The 15,907-nt window shown below is 36.3% G+C and overlaps 1 protein-coding gene across 3 annotated transcripts in view; it reads left to right on the top strand.

The window, feature by feature from the left end:
- GAS2 (growth arrest specific 2) overlaps positions 1 to 15,907 on the top strand; it is a 97,443-nt gene that overhangs the window by 54,832 nt on the left and 26,704 nt on the right. For all 3 annotated transcript variants that reach the window (XM_049820236.1, XM_049820238.1, XM_049820237.1), the window contains exon 7: positions 2,416 to 2,523. In XM_049820236.1, coding sequence (XP_049676193.1) covers positions 2,416 to 2,523 — 108 coding nt within the window. The remainder of the gene's footprint in view (positions 1 to 2,415; positions 2,524 to 15,907) is intronic.

Here is a 15,907-nt window from a genome sequence, read left to right as displayed (position 1 = left end):
AGGAACAGAACAGAGAGTATGAAGGTTGTCTCCGACCACCTCCTTTAATTTAGAAAGCAGTAGGGATAGAAACAGAATGGAATTCATCCAGCTAGATTCCTGACCCGCACTGCCCCAGACACTCACACCATAAAATAGCAGCAGTGCTCATATAGTCCAGACACAAAATAAAATAGGATATAATTCTTCCCTCTGCTTCCTTATTTGATTTCCAAATTCCACTCAATAATACTTCTGTGTCCTTTGGGATAGTAAGGTAATGGAGGCCTCAACAGCAGGATCAGCAGTGAAGGTCTCATTATCCTCTGCTTTGCACCAGTGTAAATCTGTTGGCTTTCATTCTCCACAGGCCAAAGATGGCTCTGTTTTGCTTACACAGTTCAAAACAACCTTGAACCCGTGGCTACTCTGGGTTTCTGCTTGATTAGATGAACCCCGGTAGACGCAGCTATTAAGGCATTGTTCACGCTATCCGTTGTCAGCTTCGAATTTCACGAGTGTCTCCAGAGGTGATGAATGCCATAGGGTATTATGTCAGAAATCGCTGATTATCGGGCAGCTTTCAGAGTGCCGTTGCCAAATAGTCCTCTAAGCACAATTCCAGTCTAGGTACCACATTGCAAGAGATACGGGAATGCACTTTTTGCATCCTCAGCAACCTGAACTTGGATTTAAGTCGTCAACCACTGACTGCATATAAGTTATTCCTATTGTACACTGACTTTTCAGAAATGGAGGCTAATGCTCACCCATGTTGATAAAAATCACTGGAATAATTAATCTTAAAATAATTCAGTGATAGTACATTCAAACTGAGGACAACTCATCTGATACCCGAGAAGCACTCTGTGTGTGTAAAATACAAGTAGATTTCCTCTGCCAAGTGTTATTTTAAAATGAAATTTTTCACAAAGATGTCATGCCCTGATTAAAAAAAAAAAAGAAAAAAGAGCTAAGCTAACAATAATTATAAAAAAAAAAAAATTCCACAAAGTAATAAAGTTACTCGGGCAACAACATTGAACAATTTCAGAAATAATTGGAAAGCCTTTAAATAGGTCAACAGGGCTACTTTCAAAAGCATTTTTTCTCCCTACTCTAATGTAGAAACAATAATTCATTAACTTTTAATTTCCTTCTGGTTTATTTAACATACCATAACTTTATTCTAAAAGCACATCTGAAGAGCATTTGTTGTACTTCAGAAGCCTTTCCTGTTCATTTATGCAAGATAACCACAACACCTATGAAAGTGCCATAGCTTTGCCCTGATTTTTTTTTTTTTCTGAAACAGTTTAAGACTTTAATTTGTTAGCTATTCTAAAAATATCCTTTCCCAGACCTCAGACCTTTTTTACAGGCCTTGGTTTACTAACTGTAGTTGAAAAGGTCTTTGGAATATTATTTGAAGTGGACAAAACCTCTAGGAAGTTTCCCTGGCATCTTGTATTGTTTGACACTGACATACTATGTCAGCATTCATCCCAGAAAACCGCAGTATATGAAAATGCTGCACTTGTCATTGCTGTTCCCGTGCAGCAGTGTGATTTGAATGTCAAATAAGAGTTTTGCAACCAGATTTGCTCTTTTGGCATTGTTACTTTCAGATCACTGAAGAGTACAAAATATACTTTTACTAAGCATTAATGCCTTTGGTAGCACATGCAAGGCCAAGTTTTCACAAGAGGCTGAAGTCAAGCTGATGCAGCTGATAAAAAGCAGGAAAGTAGTTTTCATCTGTATTTTCTCAGCCTTTGGTGTTAGAGTAGAGTACTCTTGAGGCCACTTTCAATTCCTGTTGATTGCACTAATGCCCTCGGATGGAGATCATCAAAGGGTAGTTAGCAATACTGGGAAGCATCTTGGCATGGATTTGTGATTATGTCACAGTATTCTCTGTACACTTTTCTTAAGACGTTAGTGCACTATTTGAAAGTGTCAAGTAAAGGTATTGGGCAGGGCCTTTCATCGATAAGCAAGATGCTTCTGGATTTATTATATTTGTTTAGAAGGGAAAATACATCGTTATGACATCTTCATTTTGCCCGTCAGCTATATTTGCACTTTGACAGTTGTGCTGATTCACCATAAAATAACCGAGAAGACATCTACCAAAGTCTGATGCTAAACTCAAATTAACAAACTGTTTCACTTCAGTTAAACAGTGCAAATTTTATGCTGAACTGTGTGACACTTGTCTCTATTGTTACCTCATCACAGCTGTAAAATCGTTCTTGATATTGGAAGCACCATAGTCTGGGACTACAGAAATATTAAGAAAATTAAGAAAAACTAAGAAAATACCATCAATGAAGATTAGGTTAGGGATATCACGTTATGGCAAATGTCGCCTTGAATGTTTTGCTACACATGCCATTTTAAACAGTTTCTATTAATAACTTCTGTGTTTTTCAGGTTAAACACATTTCTGAAGATCCTCCTTGTAAATGCCCTAATAAGTTCTGTGTGGAGCGTCTTTCACAAGGAAGATACAGAGTTGGAGAGAAGATCCTCTTTATTAGGGTAAAGATTTTGGTTTTTATTTTGTAGTGAATTGTTAGTATCTGCTACCTTCCACTTTGCAAATGATATCACTGATTAACAGGAGAAAATATTTTCTTATTAATCAGCACGGACTCATTTTTGTGACGTTGTCAGGGAATAAATAAACTACAGTGGGTTAACTGACCCAAGGAATTGTTAGTGTGTGGTAGATCCTTCTAAATTTGGGCCATTGAATTTTCTCTGTCTTTGATCAATGGCAACCAAAAGTCTTCACAAATGGAGATGCTGACTGCCTCTCAGTTTGGTCTGAAAGAACATTCACTGCATTAAAGCAGCCTTTCTCCCGCTTTGTTTTGACTGATACTATTTGACGGGTCAGGAAACAGATGGAAGACCTCATGGTCGTTGAATTGCCAAGTCATGACTAAGACATATTGCTTAAGTAGGGTGAGTAAAGCATTAATGTACATAGTACTTCATTTGATTAACAGATATTTCCAAACCCGGTGTTCTATTTCAGACTTTGTATGTAGTATATTAACTCCCATAGCACAAAGTTAATTGTTAATATAAATATTTGCTAGCATTAGTATCTGGCTGAATTTAGCACCAATATACTATCCAAACTTAATTTTGATCCTCTTAATCTTCTCTATATATGCTTATGGTAATAATAATGAAAATACACTAATCGTGTTATTCTGTAGCAGTAGGTTAAGAATCTGATTCACGCTGTGCTTCTTTCCATTTTCCATTTTCCTCTCCACATGTATTATCCTTGAGTAATGACTTGACAAAATGATAGCTCTTGCTCTCAGATAACTGTTATCCATATTTTGCTAAAGGCACACAACAGTGACCTGATGGAAGCGAGGATTTAGCACTTGCGAGAGCAAAAGAAATCAGAGGGACTTTTTCCCATCTGTAGAAATCAAGTTCCTAGTTCAACAAAACACTAGAGTGCTTGTTCTGTCATAAGCTTATGCTTAACTTACAATGAAGTCAAATTTAGATAAGGATTTAGGTTTTCTCATGTGTATAAAGTTGAGAACATGTTTAAGTACTGTGCTGAATAGGGATTGAGAACTCCCAATTAACTCAGTAATAGTTCAGAAGGAAGAAGAAATACAGGATTTGTCACAGATAGTTTGAGGATTAATAGCTTTTTTCTGTTTTGTAGCCAGCGAGACTTTTTCTTTTCAAATTCTGCAGTATTTTTAGGTACTAGTTTTGTTACTAGCTTGAAACAGCTTTGAAGAAGGTAGTGATCAATAACCAAAGATCCCAGTAATCTGGCAGAGTTTAACACTTAGGTTTTCTTCCTTTTGATTTTAATTTCAAATAACAATATCAAAGTATTTTTAGTCTTCTACTTTTGAGAAATTTAAGGTTTTCTGCCAGAATGGTGAGTGTCAAATTCCCTTTTGCTGGCTTCTTTATTGTGCAGTCTAGTCCAAGTCAGATTTCATTCCAAGTTTGCAAACAAAACACCCTTTTCATATCACGCTACCACATTCCAAGTTGAACTGTGCCAAAAAATAACAGTAATATAGATTAGACATTAAACTGCAGTATTAGAGATCATTCCTACAAAAGTGATATCAATGGAAACTTGCCATGAACTTCAGTGGGAGCAAGTCCATATTCCTAGACTTTAAAAGTCAGTTGGCTTTTGGTTTTGGTTGGTGTGAACCTCATTTTGGAACATTCACTGGATCGCAGTAAGTTTTTACTCTTCATTCTATGTTCTACATTCTTCATGTGTACATAAGTAGATTTATTAGCCTTCCTTTGGAATCCTTTGGACACTTGTGAGAAAACACATTTGAGATGTGTAGCTGACTTAGAATTTTGTTGGTATTTGGCACCCTATTTGATGCTGCTGAGGTAGTTCCTCCTACGTTCTTTACACAGCGTGACACAGCCAGATACATGCCATTTGTTTATAACCCAGTGCGTTCCAGTCAAGATCAAAACTTTCATTGTTTTAAGTAAGTTGGCCATTACTGTCTCTGTTAGCTTTCTCTAGGAACGTATATAGGACTTAAAACCTGTATAGTTTCAGTGATGCTGCAAGCATGCCATGTGATAAAACATTGCAAGAGCTAAGTTTAAAGTGGAGTTAACACCTATTAATTGAGGGTTATTTTTTTTTTTTTTCCCCCCCCAGAAATGATTTCATAATCTAGATCCATAACAAATTTGTTTTATTCTGCTTCTACAAGTTCTGTTTAGGAGAGAAGAAATAATGTCCAAGTCCCTCTTGTTGTTAATTTATATCTGGATATGAAACAAGTGGAAAAAGAACAGCAAAGAAAAATAAAACCTGGCAGAACATAGAATTCATGCAAAAATCACACAAAAAATTACATGTGTCAATCTAAAATAGTTTTAAGGAAAAAAACCCCTTTGGAATATGTGACAAAATGCAGCGGGGGCAGTCCTTCAGAATTTCTCTTGTGTGGTAGTAACTTCTTAAGGTTATGGTCCCGTTAAAACTACTTGAATAAGGATACTTTATTTTTTTAACATGGAAAAATGTTTAAATTTGAGATGAAAATAAACCATGGAAATCCATAAAGCAATGGAAATTATGAAAATCCACGAAAACATTAAGAGACTTAATTCTGATGATAAAATGCATGTCACAAAAGTAGTTCTTTATGCATGAAGTAGTTCCATAATGCCTAAACTGAACGTGATTACCAGAATGCTGTGTGGGTTAGATGCTAAAAATTTATTTTCAATAAAATTTACTTACTCGTGATTTCTTTTTCCTTCCTGCCATATAGGAATGAAAGAGTCTAAATTCCACTTACACAAAAATGATGAAGACATGTTTTACAATAACAGATTATATTAATAACTTGAAGTAAATGAAATGACTAGCTTATTTAAAACTGAAACATTGGTTTAGAATTAGTGGGACCTCTATAAGTGTGCTATATAGAATCAATTATTTTCCAATTCACTCTTAGATCCTACCATTATGTCATGAGTGCTTTATGGAACAAGCCTTAATCTTTCAAAACAGAACTGAATTAATAAGCCTACTTTTAAAAATAAAGAATAACAAGTCATGAAAACCTACCTTGCACAAATGCATGTTTTATAACTTGGAAAAAAGAGTCACAGAGCTTGAAGTGCATGCTGCTTGCAGAAGGCGGCAAAGGACTTATTTAGATTAATAGAGGGTTTTATAGTAAGAAATGACAGTCAGGCCTTAAAAAAAAGTAATTTTTAATAACAATTTCAGGGGCAAATATTCTTATTTCAAGTTATCTTGACATCAGTTTTCTTCTTTACCCTGCCATTAATCTGTTGAGTGACATTAGGCAGACCCCTGCCTTCCCCCATCTTAAGTTACAGCTTGTTTGTTCTTATAGTTGCACTTTGTCTCCTGTGTCGTCCCCCCCTCCCTTTTTTTTTTTCCTCCCCCCCCCCCCCCCTTTCTTCCTTGAGCCTTTCTCACTTAGGCCTAGCAGCCTTCCTGGAGCCAGAAGCACATGGACATCTCTGTTTGCTTTGTACTTGGTGATGCTGTGTTTGTGCTGAACACGAGAGCACCTGTGGTTCCACTATCTGCTTCTGTCAAGACCTGACATTTCTAGTTAAATGGTTGACAGACTTTCACTGAGGGTTAGCCAAACCCATAAAGTGCTAGAAATTATTATTATTTTTTTTCCCTCTTGATTTCATTTCCTATATTTTTTTTCTTGACATGCTTCTTTTGCGTGGCCATTCAAGTGAATTTAGTGTCTAGAACTTGTGTGTGTTGGGGATAGCTTGGAATGCATACTGTGAGCAAAAACGCTTTGAAAAGATTCATTGTAAACTTTACAAAAAGAAGCTGTATAAGTCAAATTCTTAGCTGCTGATTTAATGGAAAAGCGATGGAGTTACTCCTTTTTACTTTCACACAAATAGTGTTCTTGTTAGTCTTGGTTGAAAATGTTTTGACAGAATGTATCTCTGATGCAATATTCTGATTCGGTGGAACTGACAGGCTACGCAATAGCTCAGCAGTTTTTCTCACTAGCTTAGACCGGTTTGCCTTAGTGACCTCCTTCTGTGGATGATTAAATATTGTGTTGTCTTTAATTCCCAGTATCTTCCTCTGTGCAATATTGCACAAGGAGAAGTCCACTTGGATGTTTGCAAAATCTTTAGGAAATCATATTGTGCTTTTTCTACGATGTAATGCATCTTCAAGAAGTGTCACATTCTAGTTCTTGAAATGACTAATACACCTGCAGTAATTTCCTGCTGAGGTATTTACAATTTAGGCTCCTAGAGGTGAAGTTAGAACCATATTAGGTTCCCTGTGTTCAGTGGAAAGAGAAATCTCCCTTGGGAGGTAGCTCGGAACGGGAGGCCAGGGTAGGGTATTCTGAAGCTATATATGTAATATCTTTAAAAACACTACCCAAAAATTCAGCCGACTTCCTCAGCGATGTGATTCAGGTTTGGGAAGCCTTTGGTGTGCTCTTAAGGCCGCCGGTGCCTGCAAGAGCTGAAGACTGCAAAGCGAGACCTCCCTGGGTGCCGCAGTTTCCTCTCCGGCAGGAATGTGCCAGGGTGAAATTACCCACACCCCAGTACCAGCAGTGTTTGCTGTGTGGTTACTAATTATACAAAAAATTTCTCAGTACTTTAAAGGTAAATAAAGGTAAGTAACAAAGCTAGATAAATCTCATTATTTCGGGCTTTGTTTGTTTTTTTTTTCTCTCTAGGAAGCTGACAATACAAAAATAGACCAAATTATATAAGCACCCTCCTGATTTCCCCCCCCCCCCCCCCCCCCCTTTTTTTTTTCCTGCTCCTCTGACTCCTTTCGTATGAAAGGTACTGGATCAGCATCTTCATATCTAAAAGCACGGATAGTGCACCATTACTCTACAGACAAGAATTTGCAAATTGAAAAAGCCTTTACAGTTTATTGTTGAGAACCACAGGTTGGGTCCCATAAGTTTATACTGAAAATGTTATAAGGGAAAAGTATTTCCTTTCTGTTCAGGTGTTTTTTTGTTGTGATTCTGTTTAACAGATTAATCATTTTGTAAGAATCCATTTAACACTTACTAGACATCAATACATTTTACATTAGCGATGAGACAGCAGTTGATGCTCGCAGTTTGGGACTAGTAACCTTGGTGCATTAGAACTGGAGATGCAGCTATTTGTGGTGTTGCTCTTTAAGAAGGATAGCGCTGAGCTTTACATTTTCTTATTTAAACCTCTTTCTTGATGAGGTGAAAATGTCTTGTATGACAGTAATGTGCATATATTTAACACAGTCAAGGTAAGCACATCTATCTTTTACAGCATGGTGCTGCAATATTTTATGGGGGGAATTAATATTCTTCACTGTAGCTTTAAATAATTAGTATACAATGCTAATTAAAAAGAAAAAACCCACCTGATTCTTTGTTATGATATACTTTGTGTACAGTATACTTTTACACTATAAGCATAACTCATGCTACCATCTAGAGAAATGACAATAAATGAGGTTTATGTGGTGGCATCAGTAAACCGAAGTTTCTGCACTGTTCGACCGAGGTTCTCATTGGACACTTAGGATTCAGGCATAGAAGTATATTGAATATCTGTCGCAGTATTCCTTAGCTTTAGGGTAGTATTCTTAAAGAACTCATAGCTTACATGGGAATTTCCAACTGGCCTTTATATCTTGACTCAGGAATGATGGTTCTACATAGAACTGAACTGGCCATGATTTAACAGAAGTGGTATGTGGGCTTTTTAAATATTTAATGCAATGTGGTTTGGCCTTTCCATTCCTGAAATAACAGGAAAAAGTTAAAGCGTGTTTAAAAAGTGTTTTCTTTGTCATTCTCTTATCAGCGCGAAAGCAATGGTTTTTCCTCCTGTTGCATCCAGTTACGCTTTGTATGCATTCCCGTTGTTCAGTAAAAACTGTTTATATCTACTGTTTTTTATTTTGAAGCTTCATCGCACCTCTGTGGCAACATGCAAGATGCATGTAAAGTACTTTTTACCATAAATAAAGGCAGCAGGTTTTTATCTTGTGTGTTTACTGATGAGTTTGTCCTCTGTGCTGCCTTCTAATTCTGACCAGTAGAAAAGTAGTAAATGCTCTATTTCCAAATCCTCTTTATCATGTGGAAATACAGAACATTGTATTTTAATGAGAGAATTGATGATTTGCATACCAATGAATTTATCAACCAGTCTGTTCTACTAGGATGTCTTTTTTTCTAGCAGAAGTTGTGAGATGCCCACTCTTCCTAAAAAGACAGGGGGGAGTTGAGTTTTTATTTTTGTGTTTGTTCTCATAAAATAAACAAGATTCATTTTTTAAAATCTCAGGGCTGCATTCATTTTGCCTAGGTTTGAATGCCTACAGGGTTCTTGAAGTAGAGAGGAGCAAGCAATTCCTCTCTATTTCTATTATGTTGATTAACTGGATGGTTAATCACCTTAAAGAACTACATGGCATTTTATATTACTTATCTCTTAGCTTAAAAACTGAAAAAGTAAACTGTCAATTTGAGATAGCCTTTGTTCTAAATTATGGGGAACTTTTTTTTTTTACATTGATTTCTTAAGATTTTGTCTTGAGACGTTATGTTCCAACTTTAAAAGAAAAAAAAAAAACAACAAAACAAAACTTCAGCTGCATCTGTGTGAGTCCATAGGAATTGATTTCTCTTTCAAAAAACAAAAAAGTATTTATCAAGAATAAACTCTTATGGTAGGGAATGGATAAAACAGTGACACATTTATCCGTAACAGTTATGTCCTTGAATGATTTATTAATCTGTCTAGGAGGCAAAGACTATGAAACAGTCATGATAAATTCAGTGTATGTATCTTATATATGCAGTAGCATAGAAATAAGACTTTTGGGCTACATTGAACAATGCTTTTAAGTGCAGATTTTTAGATTTTATGTAACTACAATGTAATAAAATTTTCCTTTGAAATTTAATTTGCAGTTAATAATTTCACACAGTATTAATAGTTATTTTTACTTCATATTTTAAATTGCATTTGCTAATTTAAATTCATCATTCAAAAAACTGGTTGGCAAATGTTCTTGCTTACAGTAAGAGAAAATGAAGGGAAGAGGTTTTAAGGTTACGTGCACTCAAATTTGATCGTATATTTTGTTCTCATATAATGATAACTTGCCTGTTCAAGTTGTTTGTGCTGAACATAGGTAAAATTTAGTTTATGATCAAAATACATGAGCAGGTTAAAATATAGGTTTTACTAGTTCTCCACAGGTAACTGTCAAACCCTAGACTAGACTGTATCAGTAACTGCCTCTGCTTCTTGAACGTGTGACCTCTTTGTGTGTCACAAATGGAAACAGTTACAGCAAATGACTACTCCAGTTGACAGGGGACCAAAATTATGCTTCCAGGGCTCTTCCATCAACAGAAATTGCAAATGCTCAACCAAGGTCAACATTTGAGCCTGACTTTATTTTCCGTGGTTTTGTTTAATTTCTTCTAGGCATTAGAAGTAGCATTTTTTGAGTCCAAGTCCACTTACATGCTTTGTGCTTCAAATAATGAATTTTCACAGAAGTTATTTTCTACATAGTTTTACTCCTTTAGCAATGGAACATTAAAAAGGCTATAATGACCACTTTTTTGCCCTGATGAAAAGTTATTAATTATCACATGAAAGCTACAGAATAAGTGCCAAGTTAGAGACAGATGTAAGTTGGTAGACAAACGCTGAAGTCAGTAGTAGCCCACAAAAGACAAGGGATAAAACTTTTAGCTTCTCCATGTGTGGAATTTGGAGTTAAAACTGGATATGATGTTCTCTTAAAATATGTGCCCAATGCCATTATTTATCCTTTTCTGAAAACAACATTGTTTTCTTTACATCAGTCCAGAAGTGATTTCTTGTGATTGTCTTGTAGTAGTGAACTATTTCATTGAGAGGTAGCTGTACATGAAAACAAATTTTCCCACATACGTTGACTTTAAAAATGGCGAATGCACAAATTTCTAAAACTTTCTTTAAAGCTTTTTTTTTTTTTTTTTTTTTAACATCAGCTTGTTTTGCAAATCTCATTGGGACCTAATATGTGTAAAACTGATCTAACTTTTAAAATAACATTATGCGTGTTCTAATGGAGGTTTAGGAGCGTCTCTTCCGCTCTCTTTTTTGTCATTGATTTTTGAAACTCAGAGCAAAATGAGAAGAATGTGTTGCTGTAAGGAAGTAATAAATACAGCAAAAAAATTTCTTTGGCAAAGATGAGTAAACTCTGGAGATCCCAGACTCAGCTATTTATCTGAAGGATATTTTCTAAAAAAACAGCAACTATTAAACTGAAGACCAGATACAGATTGTTCCTCAAGTCATAAATCAGCATCAGTTGATTCAGATTGCTTTGTGGTGTGCTATCATGCCTTGTTTTCAACTTGCCGGAAATGGATTTATCTTAAGGTTTAAAAAAACAACCCAAAACCAATCCCCACCCCCCACCCCTCTCCCGCCATTACCAGATCATTAAAACTGTATTATGTCATTAATTTAGCATTTCAATCATGGCAACAGATGCCAAAATGCTTTAGTTGTTATAAACACTCTCTTTAGATAAATACATGCTGAAACCAGAACTGATTAGATCATTTAAGATTTTGCAGTCAAAAATATGCCTTTTGTCTACCCAACTACATGCGATCCTATTTGCGCTTTTTAAAAGTCAAGAGAGACCCAGAACCATTGCCCTAAACATGCCATACGCTGTTAGTTATTCAGTTGTGAGTGCTTTTGTAAACAAGGCTGAAATAACATTAAGTAAATTTTGAATTTGCATTAAGATCTTCTTTCGAACTCTATCACAATATAGCATAGGGAAAAGGAGCTGCTTCCTCTGCCTAAAGCCTTCAACAGTCTGTTTTTTCTCATATAATCTTAAATGTGTGTCTTAACTTCACATGAACATTATTTAAGAAGAATTGTTTATTCATAAGGAGATGTGTTTATAACTATTTGGCAAATGCGTAGCCATAATAAATTTCTCTCTCATTTGAAGGAAGATTTACCGATCTCAAACAATTTCAGACTATCAAGGAAGTGGGTTTGTGTCTTAGTCTCAAAGTTTTACACCTGTTAGACTACCTGTGCTTCATGTAAAGGAACTGGTTTCTACCTCTTCTGTGTTCTGCCCCAGCAGCCCCCAATCTGAAACCTTTCCTCTCCCTGAATTTTTGAATTTTCTTTTTTCCTTTGAACGAGACAAAGGTATAATATTTGATCTCTACACATCTGAATTTCAGCCTTGATCCCAAACACAATTTGGAATCTTTCCATTAGAGCAACGATGTATTTAAATAAGCGTGCTTGCTGCAAATGGTTCTGGGGCGGCAGGGAGGCCCAAAAACATGAGATGCGGCCAGGGCCTTTCGGCTCAGCAACCGACAGCTTCCTGGTCCCCTTCTACTAGTGTTATTTTATGTGAAGCGTATTAATAGATCACTTAAAGATGACCCAGCTAAGTCACAAAATAAGTGTCTGTTAGAAATTCATTTTAAAAAAAAAAAAAACCCTGATACAGATATTTTTAACACTTTGATACCATTTTGCTCTAACATATTGCTTTCCATGGAAGACATTTGAGCTCAACTTAACTGATACGGTATACGGTATCACTTCAGGTTGCAAAATCTCTCCTTGTTTCTTTCAAGGGAACACATTCAGAAAATTTAAGTTGTAGTAGTTATTCTTCTTACAGCTCAGGTTTCTCTTTTGGTATTGGACCTGAGCAACATTTTGCCATTAGTTGGCCTATTAGCCAACCAGTTAAACTAATATAGCTCACTCTAGTTTCAAACACTGTTGTTGATCATAATATTTGAATATTGTTTTGCAAAGTAAACTGAATTCTTTTAACTATGTGATGGGATTTTAAAATTTCTAACCTAAAAAGTTTCCCAGGCAAAAATTTCCTAAGTTTATATTGCTGCCACGTCTTTTTATTATCCGATCATCAGGACAATGATCTGCATTGTTTCATTTCTTCATCTATCTTCACTGTATTGGACAAGTTTGGTTTCTGGGGGTCTTTTGGTGTTTGGGTTTTTTTTTCTAAACACCAAACAAAAGAAGCCAGTATTTCTGTGGAACCTGACTGACTTGCTGAGGACCTGATTCATAATGCTTCTAACTGTATGACTCTTTTTAGACAGTCTTCCAAAACTACTGATGTTTTCGTATTCTGTTTCCTGGCTTTGGTTTGGGTCCCATTCTCCATGTATTTAAACCTTGTTTTAAATCCCAGGAAGGAGTATCTTAGTGAAACAGTCGTGAAGAGTAGTGCTTGGATGAAGCTGACCCTTTGTAAGGTTGCACGTACAAGTGAAAGGAATCACTTGGTTCCCTGGATATTCAAAAGTAAGGTGGAGAATAAGCTGGCCAGAGTCCGCAACAAAGTCTTTCACAATTACTTTTATTGCTGTTTCCTTGTCATTCTAGGTTAGTAAGCGCTTTCCAACACATTAAGATGGATGTTGCTGAGATCCCGCAGTGTTATGATGTAAGGACCAGCAGGCAGTTAAACTGAAATTAGAAGAAAGGAATAACACATTTACAAGTTTTACAACTTCAGCATAGATCAGTAAAATTCAATGTTGAAAGCATGGAAAAAGTGAGTCTACAAAAGATTCTTACATGGGGGAGAAAGTAAAATCCAGCATAAATCCATCAGGATTATCAGTATTCCTGGTCTGATACTCTGCTAGCTGGCTGGGATTTATCAAAGAGGTAGCAAAGGTCGTATACAATGGGAATGTTTTAGTTAGGCAAATGTAAATATAAAGTGAACAAAAGCAACTCCCATTTTCCCTTTTTGTTAGTATCAAATTTTCAAATGCTTTTGTTTAGCTTTTTAGCATAGTTCTTTTTCTGTCCTCGGAAAAATTTTCAACGTGGAAACCAAAACAGATATTCACTAAACTTTTTGCAAAACTCTATTATGTCAGTGGATTTTCTAACCAAACATTGGCAAGACCGTCTTTAATTGCCTAATCTAATTTTGCTGTACATGGGAAAGCGTAGCAAAAAATAAAAGGTGCAACACGTTGACTCTGGGCTGCCTGTGTTCCTGGCTGGTACAGCAGTCTGTTAAATGGCAACAGGTTGTAATTTCCGCTTGTAAATAAGGTCAGTTTCTTGCTTTTGGCATGATTAGAATCGTGTCCATTTTTCTGTGTTCCATCAAATATATTTCCAGGCTGTTCCTTGTTCAAACGCTCAAAAAATGTAGTGAAAGCCAGTGGGGTCTGCGAGTGGGAAGTAAAATTAATGCCTAAAAGTAAACTCCAAGCCAGTTTACAGCTTGAGTTATAAAAACCAAACCCACACCCCCCTATACCGCCTGATGTCAGGGCATAGTTACTATTATTATTTCTTTTCTGTATACATGTGAAACACAGGCATCTGTTATAAAGAACATAAGGATAATCCTGGCTGGCCTAAGAAACCTTCTTGGCAAAAGGTATGCATTTTAAATATCAATATTCCGTTGTGTCTAAGGTGTAGAACCACAGTGGCATTCAGAATCTATGTAAAACCTTCTAACCAGAGTCACATAAATCAGGTAAAATGACAGGCTGGCGTTTTAGTTAAACCAGGTTTTCAGAAATGACTATGCTGTTTGTGCTAATTTCTTGGTTCGTGTTACTTAACTACTTCTCTGTGATTTACTGAGGGACAAGAGGGAGAAGGAGTCATTTGGCATTTCATAATGGCACAAAGAACCCTGTTTCTGTTTCCTTCCCTCCTCCAGTCTCTCAAAGTATATATATTAGCAAGCCAAAGAATGATATCATGGCACTTACATGCTGAAAGTGTACATTGTTCTCAAGTCTCCCTCCTTCTCTTTAGTCTGCTTTGGGGGAGCGCAGGGTGTGTGTGTGTGTGTGTGTGTTTAAATTAAATATAGCGTTTGCAAGAAATGCTATGTAAAGTCCTACATAAGACAACTCTTGAGCATAAGCCCTGATTTTGAAGGAGTCAATGAAAGCCTGGTCTGCATGTATTGATAATTGTGTTTCATTCTCTTACAGGTTAAGGAATAATGTAGCTAATTTGCCTAGGGTTACTGTCTTAGTGCCCTAATTTTAGAACACATTTTCCAAATAAGCAAATGTAATAGCAAAATGTGAGGGGATTGTTTGGGTCTTTTGGATATTTTTTGGGTTTTTTTAATCAGATATTATAACCTTGTCTTGACCTAGCCCTGATACCCTTGCAAGCAGTGCGAAAAAAAAAAAAAAAAAAATTGTCTCCATGGAATTAAGTTGGTTCTCAGTAGTTCTGCAAATCCCTTCAGTACAAAAAAAAGCTAGTAAGGATAAGTAAGCTGCCAGTGGGTTAGGAGTACCTGAGTATGTAGGGGAAAGACCTTTTGTTAAAAGTGCTAAGCATCCAGATCCCTTCTTTCAGCATTGCAAAATGTCCTTAACGTACTGAGTAGGCTTGTGATACTGCTTTTTTAACTCCTCTGTCTTTTCTCTACTGTGCTTTCAATTTTGTCCAAAAAGCTGGCCTGAGGGTTAAGCCAGATGAGATGCCTTCAAGCTCAAAGCTTTATACTGTGTAATACGGTGTCTGTGGTATGAAATCTTTGCTGTAGGAAATGTGGAGATCAAGTGTTTGATCCAGGTCTGGCAATGTATCTATTTCTGTATAAAAGGTTGGTCAGTGAGCTCTTCAGTGAAGCCAAGAGTCTGGCTGTATTTGGCTCAGAGCCATCAAGTAATTTTTTGCAGATTCTAGTGAATATTAATGTATTGACATTTAATACTTCGGGAATTATTACATAATATCCCCATTTTGCTAATACTGAAGTAAAGAGTCCAATACAAAAATAAGACTATACTGATGATGAAAGAGGATGTTGATGTGAAAATAGAAATGACTACATTTTGACACTGTCACATTTTTACACGAGAGGCATTAATTCATGTTTCTTAGCTGTTAAAAATTCATAATACCTGCTTAGGAGATGTTTTGAGCAGAAGATAATATGTTAAGCATTTCTCAGAACTGGTGCTTAGCATTAGCAGTGGTAGTCTAAGGGGAAGCTCTCCGTAGCTTTGTTTCTGCCTAGAGCTACTGCTTGAGGTTATCTGTGACCAGGAAAGAAGTTAAAACTAACAGTCTTATTCTAACGATTAGTTTCCACTTTCAAGATTAACATAATAACAAAAACTGTTTTAAAAGCAGAGTCTTTTTAGAATGAAGGCTAAAACTAGCTTAGTAGGTTCTCCAGCGTAAAGGAGCTTTGTTTTACAACTGTAAATCCAAAACAGCACGATACCAGCTACTCGGAAGAAAATTAACTTTATTCCAGCCAAAACCAAGACAACACCATAGGATTCTTTGGCCT

The sequence above is a fragment of the Accipiter gentilis genome, chromosome 17, assembly GCF_929443795.1.
Source record: "Accipiter gentilis chromosome 17, bAccGen1.1, whole genome shotgun sequence".
NCBI lineage: Eukaryota > Metazoa > Chordata > Aves > Accipitriformes > Accipitridae > Astur > Astur gentilis.
This window is presented reverse-complemented; position numbering and strand designations above follow the sequence as displayed.